This window comes from Pithys albifrons, chromosome 19 (assembly GCF_047495875.1).
Source record: "Pithys albifrons albifrons isolate INPA30051 chromosome 19, PitAlb_v1, whole genome shotgun sequence".
Classification (NCBI taxonomy): Eukaryota; Metazoa; Chordata; class Aves; order Passeriformes; family Thamnophilidae; genus Pithys; species Pithys albifrons.
Window position 1 is genome coordinate 11,815,016 of NC_092476.1, and position 19,960 is coordinate 11,834,975.

Genomic DNA, 19,960 nt, shown 5'->3' on the forward strand with positions numbered 1-19,960 from the left:
TCCTCATAAATCACATCACTCTGCAAACACTTGGTGGTTGTTTTCTGGCATCTTCTCAAGCAGCAGCACCAGCAGGGCTGCAACAAAGCAGGGCAGAGGGACCGAGCTCGTGCCTGGGCTGTGTCTGTGCTGCCACAGTGCCCAGGGAGCACCTGCTTTCCTGCCTTTCCTCCTTCTGTCTTCCTGTGCATGGAAATTCTGGAGCACCTGAATTTTTGTCAAGAGCTGGGGTGACAGTTGCTGAGTCAGGATTGCAAACTGTGCCTAGTCCCTTCCCCCAGGTCTCCTCTGTGACACTGGGCAGTCACTCCACCTGGACCCTTCCCACAGGGACTGCAGCCTTCAGCCTTGTGGAGAAGTGGAAGGTGGGAAGGAGGGGGAAATGCCACTAAAAATGCACTTGTGAAACACCAGATGCCCAACTGAGTCAGTTTTAGCAGTATAGTTTGTTGCTGGGGCGTCTGTGGGTCTCTCCTCCCAGGGAAACCCAGGGGGTGCAGGGGGAACCTCCAGCACATGGACTGCTCAGCCTCCATCAGGAATCCTGGCTTTGAGCTGAGTGTCCTTTGCAAAGTCCCCTGAGCCACTATCCCTCAAAAGACCAGAGGATTTGATAAACATGTTTTCAGTATCCAGGATTTCACAGTCTCGTGCTGCTCAGAGGGGCAGAATGACTGTGATCTCCATCCTCCTGTTGTCACAAGCCCCTGGTGGAGCCACAAGAGGGATGTGCAGCACTGCTAAAAGCCTGGTCACAGTGGTGCCCTTGCCCTGCCCACAGAGCACTGGGGTGGGCTTAAGTGGAGCAGTTCCAGCCCCAGCTCCACTGCCAGAACAGTGTCGAGCTCCAACTGCTTCCTTAACAAAAACCCCATATGGATTTCTGCGAATTTCAGAGCCTGGGAATGGCAAATCTCTCATCTGTTTTTATCCAGGGCCCCTCTCCCCACCACCAAACAGAGCAGCAGGAAGCCTTCCAGCCTGTTTCTCCTGACATTTCTGCAGCAAAAGGTCAGCACAAAGGGCACCTCCAGTGGGGAGCAGCAAACAGCTTTTCTATTGGCTCATTTGCCATGGGGCTGCCCCTCTCCTGGACGCTGGTGCTGTGTTCCCTCTCTGACATTTACACAGTGGCACAGTGGCAATGCCTCGCCCAGCATCTTCCCAGAGGGATGTGGTGCCCCCACACAGCTCCTCCCACCAGCCACCCAGCTGTGCCAAGGCCCTGCTGCTGGGGAGCCTGCAGCCAGCACAGCCTGCCATGGAGGGACCCACTGCCACGGTGTGGGAGCGCCATGCCCATGTGCCACCTGCCCACGCTCCACTGAACCCACCCCAGGGGCTGGAGGCTCCTCCAAGGAGACAGCAGCTTGTGCTGCTGGGCACAGACCAGCTGTGCTCCCAGGGCTTGGCTGGGCTGTGGTTTTAACTCACCCTGCACTGACAACACTAAGGCTGAGGTTTTTCCCAGTTAAATCCTACACAAGTCCAAAGAAAGTTGGAGTCACACAGATCATTCCATGGCCATGAGTTGTAGGGACACCATGCTGAGCTTGACCAATGTTTATCCCTCCCTGACATACCTGCTCCTTGGCAGGAGGCAAACACAAGGAGTCCAGCAGATGCTGGTTTAGCACCGAGGCACATGGACAAACAGGATGGGACCCCAGGGAGCACCTGAGCAGCTCCTGAGAGCAGCAGGGGGAAGGTTTCTGGTGCCAGGTCCATGGGGAAACCTGTGCATACTCCAAACAACACAGAGCCTACAAGAGACCAGCTATGGTTCACTGAGACCTTGACAGCAGTGTCCTGTCATTGGGCAGACCCACACAACAGGACTACAGGCTGTATCCTCTGACTGCACCCAGCAGGGACCAGCAGGGACCAGGCAGCACCAGAGTGAGCACCTCCAGCAGATGCCAAATGTACCTCCATCTGCAGGCTTTGCAGACACTCCCACTGCTCCCCGTGCCACATGCTGAAAGTCTGGGACTCAAAACCCAGGTCTTTACATACCACACATGCTCTCAGATCCCTCTACAAGTGCCTCAGGTTTCTCCTGCCTGCCCTGAACCAGTCACATTAAAAATCTCCAGATTGCCCAGCCATCAGTCTGCAATGCCAAGGGAGGGTGGGAAGGCATCCTGCAAGCACAGGCACAGAACCCTGGCACGGAGCCTGATGTGGGCAGCACTGGGAGAAGGGCTGACACACAGCCCACTGCCCTCACACACAGCCCACTGCCCTCTTGCCTGCTATCACTGCTAACAGCTGGAAGTTGTAAAACAGCAGCAGTTTTTCCAATTGCTTGAAAATCAAGAGACAGCCCTGCTGTGTCGAGCTGAGCAGGGAAAGTGGCATAACAGGACACAGTGGTGAAAGTAAATGCCCATTTCTCCTCTCCTGTTCACAAGGCATTGGGGAGAGACAGAGAGCAGGGAGGTGAGAGGTAGCAAAACAGCCCTGCTTCCCACAGGCAAGTGTAGATCATTCCCAAGATCCCTGTTGTTCTCATGCTCCATCTGGGATTGCCTGGGCTTCTCCATGTTTTAGGGACCAGATGCCCCCTGGGAAGGGGCTGGAAATGTGCAGTACCCAGAGCTGCCTCCTGGTGACACCTCCATGGCAGGGATCACACCCACCTCCTCCAATGAGAACAGATGGATTCAGGGCTGCCAGCTGCCATCAGTCCATGGGATGGACTTGCTGTGGGAAGCAGCATGGACAGGAGGGTCCTGTGTCCCTCTGCCTCATGGACATGAGAGCACTGTGAACATCAGAGGCACTGCTAATTAGCCACAGCCTCATTAATCCTCAGAGCCCAAAAGGAGCTTGGCTTCTGCACTGTGCCCTCCAGCACTGCAGCCTGGGCTGGGACACCCACCCACCAACACCCCAACCCAGCCCAGCTCCTCACTCTAGAGACCCCCAGCAGCTGCCTGCCCTGAGGGGAGGTCAACCTGAGAGCTCCACCCTTCCACCTCAGCCTCAACAGCACATGCAGCCGAGAGTGTTCCATCTCAGGGGAAGCACAGAGCCCATCCTGCCCACCCTACTGACCACCCCCTTCTTGTGCAATTCTATCAGAAACTGAGGACAGACACTCTCAACATCTGCCTACATTTAATAACAGTCAGAGGTGACAGGGCTGGATTGTACCATACAGCCCAACATTGACCTGCACAGTCAGGAGGCTGGAGATGCCCCAGTGACTGATCCATCTGCTAAGTCCATCTTAGTTTGATCACATTATGCACATCCACACAGCTCTTTAAATTAACCTAATGTCTTTCCCCAGTGAAATGCATAAGCAAACATCCCTCCACTTCCATCCCATGACTCCCCTAGGCATTCTTTGGTGTTACTCCCTGGATAACCAGGTCTTTACTAAAAAGGATTATTTATTTACATTTTGGGGTCCAACAGCATCCCTAACACAGTACTGGCTCTGGGAAGGTAAGAAAAAAAGAAAAAAGGTAAAATAAGGTCTTTGTGAAAGATACTGATGTGGCACCTCCCTTCTTACCTGGTCTTGAAACATGGATCCACCAAAGGCCCAGACAGCAGCAAAGACAAAGTAAAGCTCATAAAGCTCCTTGGGACAGTCGGGAGGTGTGTTCTCCTCCGTCAGGAGGCATTCCAGGAGGTAACACAGCATCTGAACCATGCTCTGCTCAGGAATGGGAATAATCTTCTTAAATCTAAGGGGTGAAAACGGAAAGCATGGGAAATGTAAGTGGGTGAAGCACCAGGGTCGCTCCCAGCCCAGGAAGGCAAGGCAGGAATGCTTTGTCACAATGTCAGCATTTCCCTTGAGCAGTGTCTCATTCCATGGAACAGCACTAAGGAGAACAACCATCCCTTCCCTGGACCTGCTGGCACTGGCACACAGACACATAATAACAGTAATCACAAGTTTCAAGCATTTTAAAACTTTGATCCTCTTGAAAGAAGTAAAATAGAAGAGTTGCTAAAGGCAATGATTTCCTGGGAGCACGAGGAGTTGAGAAGTGGTCAAATAGAGCAGTAATAACATGAAACCTTTCATCTTGCCATTTTACATTCCTTTAAGCTACACTTAGAGAATTCCAAACTAATGCTGTAGCAGCATTGAAGTCCTTCACAAAGTAATTACAGCTATTTGAAAGGTTGGTTCCACAATTTCTGAATTAAGCAAGCTACCAAAATACTCTGCTCAGGCTGCTGCAGCTAATCCTGGGGATTTCAGAGCTGACACCACGTTCAGCAAAGGGCCTGAGAGGTGTCTGCAGCACTTTGCAGCCAGCAGCTACAGCAGCTTGGGCACCCAGAGCAGCTCCCCAGCAAGATTCCAGCTCCCAAGGAGCACTGTTTGCACTAAAGCAGCTCCTCCTGACCCCTCCCCATTGGGGCTGACAGCTCCCAGGCACAGCTGGACACTGATCTTTTTCTCTCTGTTGTTTTTTGTTAATACAAGTGCAGCTATGGGGAACAAGCAGAGGATGGGAGAACCATACAGTCATAGACTGGTTTGGGTTAGAAGGGACCTTTTAAGGTCATCACCTTTTAAAGTCATCTAGTCCACCCCCTTCCATGTGCAGGGACACCTCCCACCAGGCCAGGGTGCTCCAAGCCCTGTCCAACCCGGCCTTGGACATTCCCAGGGAAGGGGCAGCCACAGCTTCTCTGGGCACCTGTGCCAGGGCCTGCCCACCCTCACAGGGAAGAATTTCTTCCTGATACCTCATTTAAATCTCTCCTCTTTCAGTGTAACACCACTGCTCCTTGTCCTACTGCAACAGGCCCTGCTAAAACGTTTGTTCCCAGCTTCCTTCCAGGCCCCCTCCAAGTACCAGCTCCCTCCCTCATTGTTTGGATGTCTCCTTTGGTCAGTCCTCCCCACTGTATGGGTAAGAGAAATGTGTCCCATCACAATAACCAAGAACTGTACTTCTTAACCAGCTTCTCTGTGGGCTCCACTCTGAGGGGAGCTCAAGCCAAGGAGCACCAGGACCCTTCCAAATATCCAAGATCTTCATATTCTTTGGTCTGGTGTCCACTCAGAAAACAAGTCAGCTGGATGCCCACACAGAGTGACTTATTTGTGTTTAAATGCATCAGGAAAGAAATTCAGGAGAGGACTGCCTCTGGAGCAATCCCACCCTCTCCCATGAACATCAGCTTCCTTCTCATCACCAAGGGGCAGGAAAAAAGGTGGGGAGAGCATACAAGGGGATCTGCTCTCTCCATCTTCCACACTGAATGCAAAAAACTTTCCATATCAGTGGTCTGAAATCTGCTCTACTGAAAAATAATTCATGGAGTGAACTCAGGCCTGGCCTGACACATCAGGAGACTGAAAAACTTCCTCCTTAGGATCTCCTGCATTTACCTTCCAAGAGATATAGAACAGATACAAGTACAGGAACAATCAGACTGCTATCCAATGAGAACCAGATGTGACCTGCTCCAGAGCTGAACCAATAACACTCAGGGCTCCTGGGGACATGTCACATGGAGAACGACCCCAGCAGAGCTGGTCTGGGAAGGGCTGAGTGAGCCCCTGCCCTGTCCAAAGGAGACACAACCACCCCTGTGGGCAGTACCTTGTCCTGAGGGTGTCCAGGCAAACTGGCAGGTACTTGTCGAACAGGATGGTCAGGTTGGCTCTTTCAGACTGCACCTCTCGCTGGTCAATCCAGCTGCTCACTGGGGGGCTCCAGCCCAGATCCGAGGGGTTGATGTACAGGATGCCTTTAGGCCCAGGGGAAGAGAGAACATGCAATAAGGACACAGCAGAGACCAAAATCAGCTATTTCACACATCTGAAATCTCATCAAATACACCTGGTGCCCCGTTGCCTGCCCCCTTCTCCTGCCCCACTGCAGAGTAGGAACATTAACAGTGAAGAGATGTAACTCAGGAAACCAGGACAGTTTTCATGACCCTGTCCCAAGTCTTGAACATGGTCCTTTCTGAGTCTTCTTGTTTCTCTGGTCCCCAGACTCCAGGGGACACTTTCATTCCCTTCTCCCATGTACTTCTCCAAAGATCAGGAGCCTTCTGGGATACAGCCTGTCCCTGTCCTCATAAAGTCTTGCCGGAGCCATGATCACACATCATCAGTCAGAGCACCCCAGGTACATTCCCAGGATGGTGACAGCTCCCCACGTGGATCCCAGCTCAGGATCCTCAGTTTGTCCATGTGCTTCAGGAACCTGCACACCAAGGGCAGCTGTGCTCCCACCTGGGAGCCTTCAGAAGGGACCAAGCAGGCCAACAAGAGGCTGATGAACATCACCAGATCCTATTGCCACAGGGTGGAGCTCACGCCGGGACTCACCGGCACGGGACACGGTGGCCGGGGTGGCCGCGCGCAGGTGGCTGATCTCAAACAGGAGCCTCATCGTCGGCTTCAAAGGGATCCTCTCATTGCTGGCCAGGGTCAGGACCTGCATGGGGCACCCAGACAGACAGACAGACTGAAGCTCCCCCAGGAACAGGAATGAGGAGCATTCAGCACTTGGCTGCCCAGCCCAGCTCCCCAGGGCACGGCAGCTCTGGCAAAGGGCTGCAATCCCAGCACTGTGTCCAGCACGTCAGGGGAGGGCATCCCACCCTTTTGCTCTGGTGAGACCCCCCCCTGCAGAGCTGCTCCAGCCCTGGGGGCAGCACAGGAAGGACATGGAGCTGCTGGAGAGAGGCCAGAGGAGGCACCAGGATGGTCAGAGGGTGGAGCAGCTCTGCTGGGAGGGAAGGGTGGGAGGGCTGGGGAAGAGGAGGCTCTGTGAAGAACTTAAAGCCACTTCCAGTACATAAAGGGGCTCCAAAAGAGTTGGAGAGGGACTTTGGACAAGGGTTTGAAGAAACAGGACAAGTGGGAATGGCTTCCCATTGCCAGAGGCCAGGGTTAGATGGGATATTGGGAAGGAGTTCTTGGCTGTGAGGGTGGGCAGGCCCTGGCACAGGTGCCCAGAGAAGCTGTGGCTGCTCCATCCCTGGAAGTGTCCAAGGCCAGGTTGGACAGGGCTTGGAGCAACCTGGGCTGGTGGAAGGTGTCCCTGCCCATGGCAGGGGGTGGGAGTGGATGAGATTTCAGATCCCTTCTAACTCAAACCGTTCTGTGAGTCTATGACATGCTTTCTAACAGGCAGTAGAATGATCCTTCTCTCCCCACCCAGAATCCACAGCACTCCCTCAGAGTGCGGAAAAAGTGCCAAATTTTGTCCTTACTCTATTTCTAAAGGCCATGAAGGTATGATCAGGACATTTGTGATTACTCATGAGCCCAACTTTCCAGAAAAAGGAAATTTCAGTGACAACAAGCTCTGAGCTATTTCCCTCATGCACCATTTCCTTTATTCAATATTGTTTGGTATATCTGAAGAAGCACAATTGCATTATTCCAGGAGATGTTATTTCAGCATCTGCATTTCTCCTGGGCTGAATCACACCCGACAAGGAGCTGCTGCTGCTTTCCCTTACATCCATTACCTTATTATCATCCATCACGGTGTTAAGAGATTCAATCCACATTGGATCAATATCTCCATCTAGTACCATCCACTTGGGGCCATCATGGGAGATGTTGGCCAGCTCTCTCATGATGGATGAAAACAGTCCTGGGGAGGTGACAGGAATATGCTGATGAACACTGAAGTTGTCACCTGCTCTAACAGTTTTTTCTAGCAACTTACTAAAAATTATGCTTTCCTCTTAAGCTTCCATAACTCTTTGCATCTGTACATAAATAATACTGTATCATGATATCCTTTGAAGAAAAAAGCCATTATCAGTTATTATCCCTGAAAATGACTGTGGACCTACACAGGCTTCATTCCCACTGCAAATCATAAGGGATAAGAAAAATGAAGAGCAGATACTCAGAGACAAAAGAAAGACAATGCAGACAAAGTCATCTGAATATGCCTTGGAAAATCTTATAAATGTTTTGGGGTTGTTTGTGGTTTGAAGTATAGCAAGATGCATAAAACGCTGGGTCGTGGCTTTAGTGAGACTGAGGGGAGAACAAGCATAGACTGACATTGAGTGACAGAACAAAATGTCAGTAAAATCAAGGAGACAGAGAGGATACAGTGTCTCAAAGGGAGTAAATAATGAATGTTAAGAAGAGCAAGAGGCTGGGAATAGAGCAGCAGCACTGCAGGGCAAATGAGAGCTCCACAAAACCTCCACATGAGGAAACACCTGGGGAAAGGCTGGGCTGCATGAAGAACAGCAGGCAAACATTAAAACCAGCCTGTCTGATGGAGAATTGTGACAAGCACTCTTCTTCCTCCAGGACAACCTATTCCCTTGTGATCCAGGTCAGGAATGGCCCATGGTGTTACATGACTGAAGACAGAGCTTGTGAGTAACAAATGCAAGAGAGCTCACCTGACACAGGCACCTGACTCTGAGAGGAGGTCAAGAAATAACACTTCCCTGGCTCTGCTTTGACTCCATTCCTCACATTGGACATGTGCCTTTGCAAACACTCCAGCACCATTAGTGCCAGCAAGAGCTCCTGTCTCAGAGCATCAGTGACACCACAGATACCACGGCAGCAGTGGGGAGGGAAGTGCCCTTCTCCCAACCTGGTGTATCCACACCACACTGCCAGCTCGGGAATTAAAAGAAGAGTTTGGATCTACAAAAAACACTTTTAGGACTCCCTTCTGAGACCTTCTCCCATGTAACATGTACAAACCTCCCAACTGCTGGCAATTAAGCAAGTGACAGGATGAAAAGGGGAGGAGGACCTGTTAGGGTGCACACCCTCCCAGCAGGCTGTGGTGAAAATGGCCTGGCTGGTCTCTGACATCAAGAAACAAAATTTTCAGGAATGGTTAATGTAGAGAGTCAGGAAGGAGTCCTGTAAGTTCTCTTGAAATATGAGAGGACTTTGACCCCTGGGCAGCCACCTGATGATGTCCCTCCTGCTGTCCAGTGCCACCCACAGTCCCTGACCCGCAGGCACGGCTGCAGCCCCTCTGCAGGTTCTGTATCCCACAGCTCCCCCATCACTGTGATTTAGGGTCCCCAATTACAATTAAAAAGACATTAATCATGGAACTGGAGCCAAGCAGGGGTCAGGAGGAGTTATGGTGGGACCAGGGGAGGTGGTGGAAGCTCAACCCCCTGGCAGAGCTCTGGCTGAGGATGATTAATGGTGACATCCTCCCACCCCTTCCAAACCAGGCACACACGGAAATCAGAGCTGCCTTTCCACATTAGTCACCACCCAATGTTTTCACTCCAGATCTCTGTAATCTTTCAGCAGGTTTTAAATGCTCCACTTCTCCTCCTCAGGAGCAATCAGGATCAACAGCCTGGCAAACACCTCGTGCTGGAGATCAGACAGTGATAGTGGAAAAACACCACTCCAAGGCTCCTATAGACTGCTATCAGCTATGGAAACATGGGCATGGCACATTTTGGGGGGCCCCACAGGGCAGGACAGAACTCTTTTCCATCACCAGCCCAGTCCCAAACCCAGCCTGTCCCAGTTAGGATCTGGGAAGTGTTGGTGTTAATGAACACGATAACTATCCTCACAGCAAAAGGATAAATTCCCATGTGATGACCAAAAAGCTGGAACATGTGCTTTCAACAGCAACCCCTGATAGTGCTGGAGCTGCACACAGGCCCCAGGGCTGTCAGACCTGTGCACAGAGAACTAATGGTCATTCTGCTGCCTGTCAGGAGGTCCAGAAAAACATCCTTTTCATCCCCAGATTCAGACATAAAAAGACACTCACCATCTTTCCACTCTCTCGTGGCTGGGTTAATGATGCCAAAAAGCTCATCATTGGTGACTGCCTTGGGGTTGAGGTCTGTCCACACAGGACGGCGCTTCAGTATCTGGTGGGTCTTGTGCAGGGACCTCATCACCTGTGACTTGCCTGTGCCTGCGTTTCCCACCACAAACACGGAGTGCCGGACCATCAGCAGCTCCTCCAGCTGCACCACCTGCCAAACACACTCCCACAGCTGAGACAGAGATGCCAAACTGGAGTTCACACTTACAAAACCTGGTCTAGAGGAAGGTGTCCCCATCCACAGAAGGGGGATTGGAATGAGATGTGCTTGAAGGTCCCTTCCATCCCAAAGCATTCTGTGGTTCTGTGATTCCATGGAATTAGCTCTCATTGGGCCTCCTCTTTAGAAAGCTAAAGACACACAAACAGACTTGACGCTGGGTTTGTTTTGTTCCGCCCACTCTAACCACAATGGGTGAAATCCTCAGGGGGCAAACAAACCTCCAGCACTGTTCACACCTGACACCATCAGCCAAGGGGGCTCTGCTCTCCAGGGCAACACGGGCATGAGCCTACAAGGGTCAGTTCCTTTGCACACCCAGGGACAAGGCTTTAGGGACAGCTGCAACTGCATCAGACCCAGTACAGATGACTGCCCTCCATCAAGGTCTGACTGCAAGGACAATATGGTGGCTTCCCCAGCCCTGGGAGTGTCCAAGGCAAGGTCGGACAGAGCTTGGAGCAATCTGGGCTGGTGGAAGGTGTCCCTGCCCATGGCAGGGGGTGAACTGGATGATTTTTATGGTCCCTTCCAACCCACACCATTCTGGGATCATGCAGAGCCCTCTTTGCACAAGCAAAGAGGGTTGAGAAAACCCAACTGATATGATGATGGTGTAGGTAGAGCAGATCACTTGGTCTTACTTTGAGCACAAAGTTGTCCTCGGGCTGCAGCCGGAGCTCCAGCACAGCCCGTCTCACACACTCCTCCAACTCCAGGTCACGCTTCCGAGGCACCTCCAGCGCAGGGAACAGGTCCCCAATGAGCCCCATGAACACAGGCATGTCATCTGTCACCACCTTGGGCACGTTGAAGTCCCTCAGGGAGCGCATCAGGACCTGCTCCTCGGGGCGCTCGGGTTCGGCGCGTTTGAGGGCGCCGGCGACCACCAGCACGGCCTTGATGGCGCGCAGCCCCCAGTCGTAGTGATCCTGCACCAGGGTGGGAGAGCATGGGAATGGGAAAGGTGGATGAGTTCATGCCTGGGCAGCACCACCATGCTGGGTTGAGAACCAGCAGCTCCCAACTGGCAGACCAGCAAGCAAGAGAAATCTTGAAAGTCAAACATAGAGCCACAGAATATTCTGAGCTGGAAGGGACCCACAAGGATGTTCATGTCCAGCTCTTCAGGGAATGGCCCCTCAAGGGATTTAACCCACAACTTTGGCATTATCAGCACCAGGCTCTGACCAGCTGAGCTAATCTCATGGTTATCTGTATTGTGGCCAGAGACCTCCACTACCTGAGTTACCTGATCTTCACTTCAGTTGGTGAGATTCCCATCCAGGACAGCACTAAAGAGTCAAACAATTCAGCTGTTCATGCCATGCCATGGGCTTGGAGCTGGCCCTAAGTCAGCAGTAGCACTGGCACCTAAGCAATTTTTAATCTCTAAATCATAAAGCAGCTGCTTGGCCTTTCTGCAGCTTAAGCAAGGCCAGGCAGAGCCCTGGATCTGCAGGAGCTATGGACCTGAAAGGCTTCTTAGTCCATTCTGAGGCCCCAGAGCCCCAGGTTTCTCCATCCTGACCATCATGTTTAGTCCTGGGGAGAGTCCACTAAGCAGTTCTAGTTAGGACACTGCTCAAAAGAAATCCCAAAGAGGCCTGAGGGGAACTCAGGACAACAACCAAGTCTTTACTATTTCTGTTCTTTTAAGACTCTGCAGAGACCAGACCAAGAGCTGAAAGTTTCATGTGGAAGGCCCCGGCTTCCCCCAAAGCCTCCAGGACACAGCACAAAGGTTCTGTGACAAGGCCCCCCCTGCCAAAGCTCCTGCTGGCACAGCCAAGATCAAGTTTTCCATCTGGGTTCTGATTCAGCTCTTCACTGATCCAGCTGTGATCGATGCAGATGAAGACAACGAAAAATCTGATTAACAGGAGTTTTGCACTGGAAGTGACCCCACATGGACAACAGCTGACAGGTCAGGGAAGTGTAAGATTGGACTTGGAGAGGGACAGTCATTATAAACCCCTGGCAGCAGGAGAATCAAGAGGAACTAAGAGCCTGAAAAGCAGAGGCTCACTGAATACCACCCCAACCACGGTGGTATTTGGGGCCTTGGAGAAATCTCTCCCACTAACACAGTTGGTCAAATGCTTTTGTCCCTGCAGATGCTCTAAGAAAGCAGCTGGAAAATGTCATTGCTCTGATGACCCCAAACCTTCCCATCTCCCAGCAGCTGCCATGAATGTAGTGAGTAAATAAAAGCTGAGAAGCTTTAGCCATGGAGGGGGGTGGCAGAGAGCTCTATTCCTCATTTTCAGAAGCCCCAGGCACAGCAGTGGGCTCACCTGCTTGGACAGGAGCTCTTTGCAGAGTTGGTACAGAGTGATGAACTTCTTGGCCAGTGCCCGGGCCTCGAGGAACCCCTCGGCCACCAACATGATCTCACAGATCAGCTCAAAGTCTGGCACAACCATGGCACAGGGCCTGGGGAGACAGGCAACAAGAGACTGCAGAGCAAGTACCGACCACAGATCTTGAGGGCAGTTTGAGACTTATCTTCCAGGTCTTCTCCAGAGAGGCAGATGACACACTGTCTTTCCCAGGGACAGAGCTCCTCTGCCCTCCTCGTGTGTTCCCAGACTCAGGCTCAGTGCACAAGGCTGAAACTATCTGTGAATCCCCAATGTGAATGTGCCAAGAGAACAAAGCCAAACCTGGATGTTCCAAGAGACGATTTCTGCCTGTCTTATAACACAGGTCACAACCTTGACCTCGACTCACCTGAAGAGAGCTTTTAAATTCTCAGGTAGCTCAGTACGTCCTGCATAACCAGGGTTCATGGTGATGAAAATGCCTACTGAGGGGACCAAGGTAATGTCTTCCCCAAGAAAATTGAAGGATTTCTTCTTCTCTCGTATTGCATCCTGCACACTCTTCACCTGGGAATGAAGACAGTGCTCAGTGCTGCTGTTCACCATGAAAACCCCTCCAGACCACAGACATGTTGCCCCTACACTTGGTCCGAGACAACCAGGAATTATCACTGCTCTGGTTTGATTTCTTACTGATAAAATAAGGCTTTATGCATTGTTTGGAGCAAATTTGTGTGGCAATATCAGTCTCCCGTCACCATCAGCACATCTTAGAGCAAAAACACCACCAAAGGCTAAAGCAGCTCTTCCATCTTCCCAGCGCAGCAGGAGGCCAGAGCTGGAGAGGAGACACAGGGTTGTGCAGGTACCCACAGCACAGCCAACTCCAAATGCCAGCCCAAGAGTCACCCAGGATTCCTCCCCCACCTTTGCCCCTCCCACACTGCCCTTCCTGCCTGCTGTTCCTTGAGCAGGCCCAGAAAAGGAGACGCATTTCCCACTAAACTTGGCCTCAGTTCAATTGCAAACAGATCACCTGATATTGCTTTTAATGGTTTTGGGACATCAGATGCTTAATTTAAAACCAAACACAAGGCACAACTTGGAAGACCTCCCTTGACACCTTCACTCACTAATATTGGTTGGTCTTTTCTATTCACCTGATGGCAGTTTAATTCTTCTCGTTCCCCACTTTCCAAGGCAGCCAATTCACTGCAGCCAGACCATCTCACTCCTCACCTTCCAACAGAACTGAGTCCATCACAGCCAGATCACTTCATCTCCCCCCTTCCAAAGGGAATGAGTCAATCACAGCCAGATCAGCTCATTCCCCACTTTCCATAGGAAGTGAGTCCATCACAGCCAAACCTCCTCCTTGCAAACAGCACTTGAGTGAGGGAGGACTCTCTCTATTCACTGCTCTGACCTCACTCCTGTTTGCCATCTCACAGCTAAGCAATCACTGGAATTTCTCTAAGGTCCCACATGGACATGAGCTGCATTGACTAAGACAGCCAATTAACCATTGCCATGGTTACCTGCCTAACAGCAGCCAGGAGAGGATGATGGAACAGCCCCCGACACCACTCCAGCCAGGAGCGAGGGGATCATTAGCAGCTGAGTCATATCTGGGCTTCTTTTGTTCTGCTTCCCTTTTTATTTTAAGATCCTCAAAGATGTTTTTCAATGACAACTTTAAACTAGAACCTGACGGAAGGGAAATGGAGAGGGAATGACACACAAACTCCTGTACCCACCTGGCACTTCTTTGGGAAGTCACAATGACGAGACAAAAAGATGAGAAAAGTGAGTTCATGAAGGGGTTTAAAAAACTCCTTTGACCAAAACATGTACAGAAGTGTAGAAACTTCTGGGCTCTAGATCTTTCTCTTGGCAATGCCAAGCCCCAGAGCAGGTCCAGGAAAAATTCGTAACTCAAAATCTGCACTCAGCTGACACTGAGGTCCAGGAGAACTTGGATACTTTGGCACCTCAGTTTTCATCACTGAAGTCCCCCAAGGCTCCAAACCTTCAGTTCTGCCCACGTGGGAGCAGTCTGGGGTGGCATAGAGCAGCTGAGCACCCAGCTGCCACTCCAGCTCCTCCAGCAGCTGATTTAACTGGCATTTTCAGAAGATTCCCAGGAGATTTGGGATCTGGACAATACCCAGACCCACCTCTCCTTCAAAGCATGGTCAGAAGCTGGAGCAGGGCCTGCTCTCACCCTGCCTGTCCATGGTCATACCTGGGCTGCCCAGACTTCAGCCCCTGTCAGGAGCAACTCACACCCCCAGTGCTTTCCTTGGTGCCCCCAACCCATTCCCTGGACAGGGGAGTCTCCTCCCTTAGTCCTTTCCCCTCTGTAAAACATTCCCACATTTCTCATGGGCCAGTGGGAGGAAGGGAAGGAGGACGTGAAGTTATGGATTGTATGTAAGCACAGGAGAAGAGGACACAGGATCCTTCCCAGCCCTTCTCCAAGGGCTCCTGCTGGGCTTCACATGGAGAACCAACACAATACACTGAATGGTTAAACTCCAGGGCAAAGGAGAAATCATTCCACAGGGAAAACACCTTTGCATAGCCAGGCACAGCTCCAAGAGCTCCGTCTCAGCCTTAATCCTCACTTTAGGGGTATTCCAGCACAGACCTCACCAAGGGCTGCAGATCTGCTGCAGGTCCCAGGTCCCACCTGGCTCACTCTGGATCTCAGGACATGCACATTCCTCCTAGGAATTGTGCCACTCCACTGGGAACACCTTCCAAAATCATTTCACAGAGACTGGAATTGAATCTGAAGGGAAGGGAAGGGAAGGGAAGGGAAGGGAAGGGAAGGGAAGGGAAGGGAAGGGAAGGGAAGGGAAGGGAAGGGAAGGGAAGGGAAGGGAAGGGAAGGGAAGGGAAGGGAAGGGAAGGGAAGGGAAGGGAAGGGAAGGGAAGGGAAGGGAAGGGAAGGGAAGGGAAGGGAAGGGAAGGGAAGGGAAGGGAAGGGAAGGGAAGGGAAGGGAAGGGAAGGGAAGGGAAGGGAAGGGAAGGGAAGGGAAGGGAAGGGAAGGGAAGGGAAGGGAAGGGAAGGGAAGGGAAGGGAAGGGAAGGGAAGGGAAGGGAAGGGAAGGGAAGGGAAGGGAAGGGAAGGGAAGGGAAGGGAAGGGAAGGGAAGGGAAGGGAAGGGAAGGGAAGGGAAGGGAAGGGAAGGGAAGGGAAGGGAAGGGAAGGGAAGGGAAGGGAAGGGAAGGGAAGAAATGCCACAGCCTTAGGGACAAGCAAGCATTAAGAAAATGACTCTTGAATGTCCTGTTTTTTGAACATGACCCACGATGTGTGCCTGACTGGAGGCAATAAATAACCCCCAAAAGTCCAGCAGCCCATGGATCTGCCCCAAACACTGCCATGCCCTCCAGGAAGATGATTCCCACATGGCATTTGGAGCAGCCCTGACTCAGGACAGCTCTTCTCCTTGCAGTGACACACTGAGGTGATCCCACACCATATCACTGCCAGAGTGTCTTGCTCAGGGGGAGCCACAGAGGGGCTGGTTGGGGAAAAGAAGCTGTAAGGAATTGCCTCCACACAAATGCTGCAACAGAGGGGGAAAAGAAATGGCAAAAATGTTTGCAGCACATCAGTGCTGCATTTTGTCCATGCTGTGATATCCATATAATCAGCCTTGGGATATATCCCTCACGTGCCTGCACACAAACTGAGACTGGCATCAGGCACTTTCCCATATTCACCCTCATCCAAAGGCTGCAGCTGGGCTCTGCCTCATTTGTATTTATTCACAAGCTTTTCCCCACTCACCTGTACAGCAACCACAGAAAGGACCTCGACTGAGATCCTGTTGAATTCATCAAAACAGCCCCAGGCTCCCGTCTGGGAAAGGCCTTTGTAAATATTCCCACAAGACTGAAAAGAAACAAAAATAAAATAAAATTACAAGAGTGAAATCACAAATGGAACAAAATGGAACTCAGCAAAAAATGGATTTTATTTCCCAGCCTGTTTATTTATAGCAATTTGCAGCCTATTGTGGGTATTTAGGAAAGTGCATGGGAGCAGCAGGCACCACTCAATTATAATATTTATAGCTCTGCACAGTTTGCCACTTGATTTGCTAATTGCACTCTCTGACATCTCTGTGCTCTGGTTCCATTTAAAGGTCACCTGGGCTGAGTTACTGATGGTCCTCCTTCCATGAGAGACCTCAGCTGGATAAAATATGATCCACAAACCCACTGCTCCGTGGCAGAGCACAGGGCTCAGCCCCACGAACCCAGCCCAAGGTTCAGCACACTCTGGCCTTATCCCAGGACAGGATCCTGAGAAAACCAGGAGAGATCCCTCCCCATGCCAGCCTGGGAGTGTGCCAAGAGGGAACAGACAGTGCCACAGGGTCAGCCTTGGTCTCAACTGAACAGGGCAAAAATTTTGAAGTATTTCACATGGAATTTGCCCCTACAAGGGAAGGGGGAGTTGGAACAGGGCAGAGAGCACAGCTTGGGTCTCTGTCTCCTGAAGAACCTTGTGTAAGTCTTAGAGAAGAAAAGGGAGGAGGAGAAAATGGTGTTCAGCAGAAAGGAACATAGCAGGGATTTGAGGAGAGGATGGATCAAAGCAAACTCAGTTGCATTACCCTCATCTTTCACGTTTCATCAGGCCCTGAGCACCTCCAGCCCCAAATATTCAGCCTGGAGGAGACTGAGAGGAGTCTTCATTGCAGGTCCAACTTCCTGGGCAGGGGCAGAGGAGGGGCAGGCCCTGAGATCTGCTCTGTGGGGACCAGGGACAGAACCCAGGGAATGGCTGGAGCTGTGCCAGGGCAGGGTCAGATTGGATCTCAGGGAAAGGTCCTTCCCCCAGAGGGTGGTGGGCACTGAGCAGGCTCCCCAGGGCAGTGGGCACAGCCCCAAGGCTGCCAGAGCTGCAGGAGGGTTTGGATGATGCTCTGGGGCACAGGGGGTGACTCGGGCCAGGAGTTGCACTCCATGACCCTTGTGGGTCCCTGCCAGCTCAGCATATCCAGGGGTTCCGGGATTCTGTGACAGCAGCACTGTGGCCCAGGGGAGCAGTACCTTGTAGTCCATCTGCTCAGAGCAGTTGAACACGTACACCATGATGCCCAGGGCTCGCCCCAAATCCTTCGTGGTCTCCGTCTTGCCAGTGCCTGCCGGGCCCGCGGGTGCTCCGCTCATGGTCAGGTGCAGCGACTGGGTCAGGGTGATGTAACACCTTCCACAGCAAAGGATGAAGGAGAAAGGGAAAGAGACTGAGACTGGTCCCACGGGTCACTGAGGGGCTGCAGGGACACGGCACTCAGGCAGTACTCAGGAGAGCCTGAGCCCTTCCCAGGAAAGCACTGCATGAGCAGGGCCAACATCCAAGCTCAAAGTCCTCCTGAGCATTAACGACCACCTCTGCCCTGCTGGGATTTCTCCATAGAATCATGGAATTGTTAAAGTTGGAAAAGCTCTCTAAGATCACCAAGTCCAACCAGCAACCCATTATCACCACTCTGTTCAGCACTAACATATGTCCTCAATTGCCACATCCACATGTTTTTAGAAGACTTCCAGGGGTGGTGATTCCACCTGTTCCAATGCTTGACAGCTCTTTCAGTGGAGAATTTTTTCCTAACATCCAATCCAAACCTCCCTCAAGGCAACTTGAGGCCGTTTCCTCTCATCCTGTCACTTGTTACCTGAGAGAAGAAATCAACCTCCACATCACTACAACCTTCTTTCAGGCAGTTGTAGAGAGTGAGAAGGTCCCTCCTGAGCCTCCTTTTCTTCAGGCTAACCCACCCAAGTTCCCTCAGCTGCTCCTCAAATCCAAGAAATACCCATCTTCCACCGGGGTCTGCCCAACCTCACTTCTTTGGACCCTCACACCACTCATGGACATTGGGTGTGTCCCAGACAGTATGAGAAAATATCAGTTTTCCTGAAAGACCTTACTCTTGTTCCCCAGTGCTCTTAAAGGATCTCATTCCCCATCATGGTTAGATGCCTGCTCTGATGGCATCAGAGTCAAGGCTGCATCAGGCCCCAAAGCTTCTCCATCAGGCTGATGATGCACCCCATGGAGGTGCCCACGTGTGGGTGACTGTACCCCCATACAAGCCACAGAACTGCGGTCACCATGGCCAACAAAAGCTGACTGTGCACAGAGGTTTGGCTTAGCTGACTAACACAAGTGACCAGAGCCACCTGAGATGCTCATGGCTACTGAAACATCACAGAGAGTGGAAAGACAAGGGATCCACAGGAGACTTGCACATGTCTGGATGAGCAGCTGAAAGCTGGGTGGGACAACTCCGAGCATGTCACATCACCCTATGTGTGCCCACTGAGACAGGTGAACCAAGGGGCAGAGGTTTCCTTCAGGATGAGATGAAATGTTATCCTTAGCTTTCATTTTGTTATTGGTGTATTTAAAGAAACCCTTCTTGTTGCCCTTTGAAATTCCTTGGCCAGATGTCATTTCAGATGGGCCTTCACCCTTCTTAACTCATTTCTGCTCACTCTGACAACTTCCCTATGTTCACTCCAAGTGACCTCACCCTGCTTCCATCTCTTGTGTATTTCCTGTTTACAGTAGGGTAACAACAGGAGTTCATTATTCATCCACACAGATCTCTTGTCCCCCTTGCCTGATTTCTTGCCCATTCTTGAGCCTGGAGGAAGTGATCCTTTGAATATCAGCCAAACTCCCTGGACAACTCTTTCCTGTAGGGCCTGTTCCCATGGATTTCTTCCAAGAAGATTCCTGAAGTTAGTTATCGTGGAGTTCATGATTGTAATCTTACTGACTGCCCTCCTTCCTCCTTGCCCAGTCACAAACTCCACAATCCCATGGTCACTACAGCCAAGGTCACTTCCAACCTTTTTAAACAGAGACTGGCCGTGGCACTGAGTGCCATGATCTAGTAAACAGACTGGAGCTGGACCAAGGGTTGGACTTGATGATCTTGGAGGTCTTTTCCAACCCAATCGATTCTATGATTCTATGATTCTATTCTATGAAAGCTTCTGCACTCACCAACTCTGCAGGGTGTGGACACCTTGCCCAGGCAGACACACACAGTGACCATCTGGGAGATGAATCCCAACCTGGGATCCGAGGCACAGATACCCCAGGGGGTAACACCATAAAATCCCAGACTAGGGGTCCAAAGGACAATGAGCCTGGTGAGCGGTTTAGAGTGCAAGTCTTATGAGGAGAGGCTGAGGGAGCTGGGATTGTTGAGCCTGGAGAGGAGGAGGCTCAGGGGGGACCTTCTCACTATCTACAACTCCCTGACAAGGAGTTTGTCATCAGGTGGGGGTCAGGCTCTTCTCCCAGGCAACCAGCAACAGGACAAGAGGGCACAGCCTTAAGCTAGTGCAGGGAACGCTTAGGTTGCACATTAGGGAGAAGTTCTTCATAGAAAGAGTGATTGGGAATTGGAAGGGACTGCCCAGGGAGGTGGTGGAGTCACTGTTCCTGGAGGTGTTTAAGAAGGCCAGAACTGGCACTCAGTGCCACAAGGTGTTGTTCAGTCAAAGGCTGGACTCGATGATCTCAGAGGTCTTTTCCAACCCAGCTGCTTCTGTGAGTCTGTGAGTCTGGAACAACAG

At 51.5% G+C, this 19,960-nt stretch overlaps 1 protein-coding gene across 1 annotated transcript in view; it reads right to left on the reverse strand.

Annotated features, from left to right (window-relative positions):
- DNAH9 (dynein axonemal heavy chain 9) overlaps positions 1 to 19,960 on the reverse strand; it is a 205,871-nt gene that overhangs the window by 147,719 nt on the left and 38,192 nt on the right. The window contains exons 27-36 of the mRNA XM_071574021.1: positions 17,417 to 17,573; positions 16,146 to 16,250; positions 12,754 to 12,911; positions 12,318 to 12,456; positions 10,665 to 10,952; positions 9,741 to 9,951; positions 7,474 to 7,601; positions 6,323 to 6,431; positions 5,586 to 5,733; positions 3,527 to 3,701 (exon numbers count right to left, since the gene is read on the reverse strand). Of these exons, the coding sequence (XP_071430122.1) occupies positions 3,527 to 3,701; positions 5,586 to 5,733; positions 6,323 to 6,431; positions 7,474 to 7,601; positions 9,741 to 9,951; positions 10,665 to 10,952; positions 12,318 to 12,456; positions 12,754 to 12,911; positions 16,146 to 16,250; positions 17,417 to 17,573 (1,618 nt within the window). The remainder of the gene's footprint in view (positions 1 to 3,526; positions 3,702 to 5,585; positions 5,734 to 6,322; positions 6,432 to 7,473; positions 7,602 to 9,740; positions 9,952 to 10,664; positions 10,953 to 12,317; positions 12,457 to 12,753; positions 12,912 to 16,145; positions 16,251 to 17,416; positions 17,574 to 19,960) is intronic.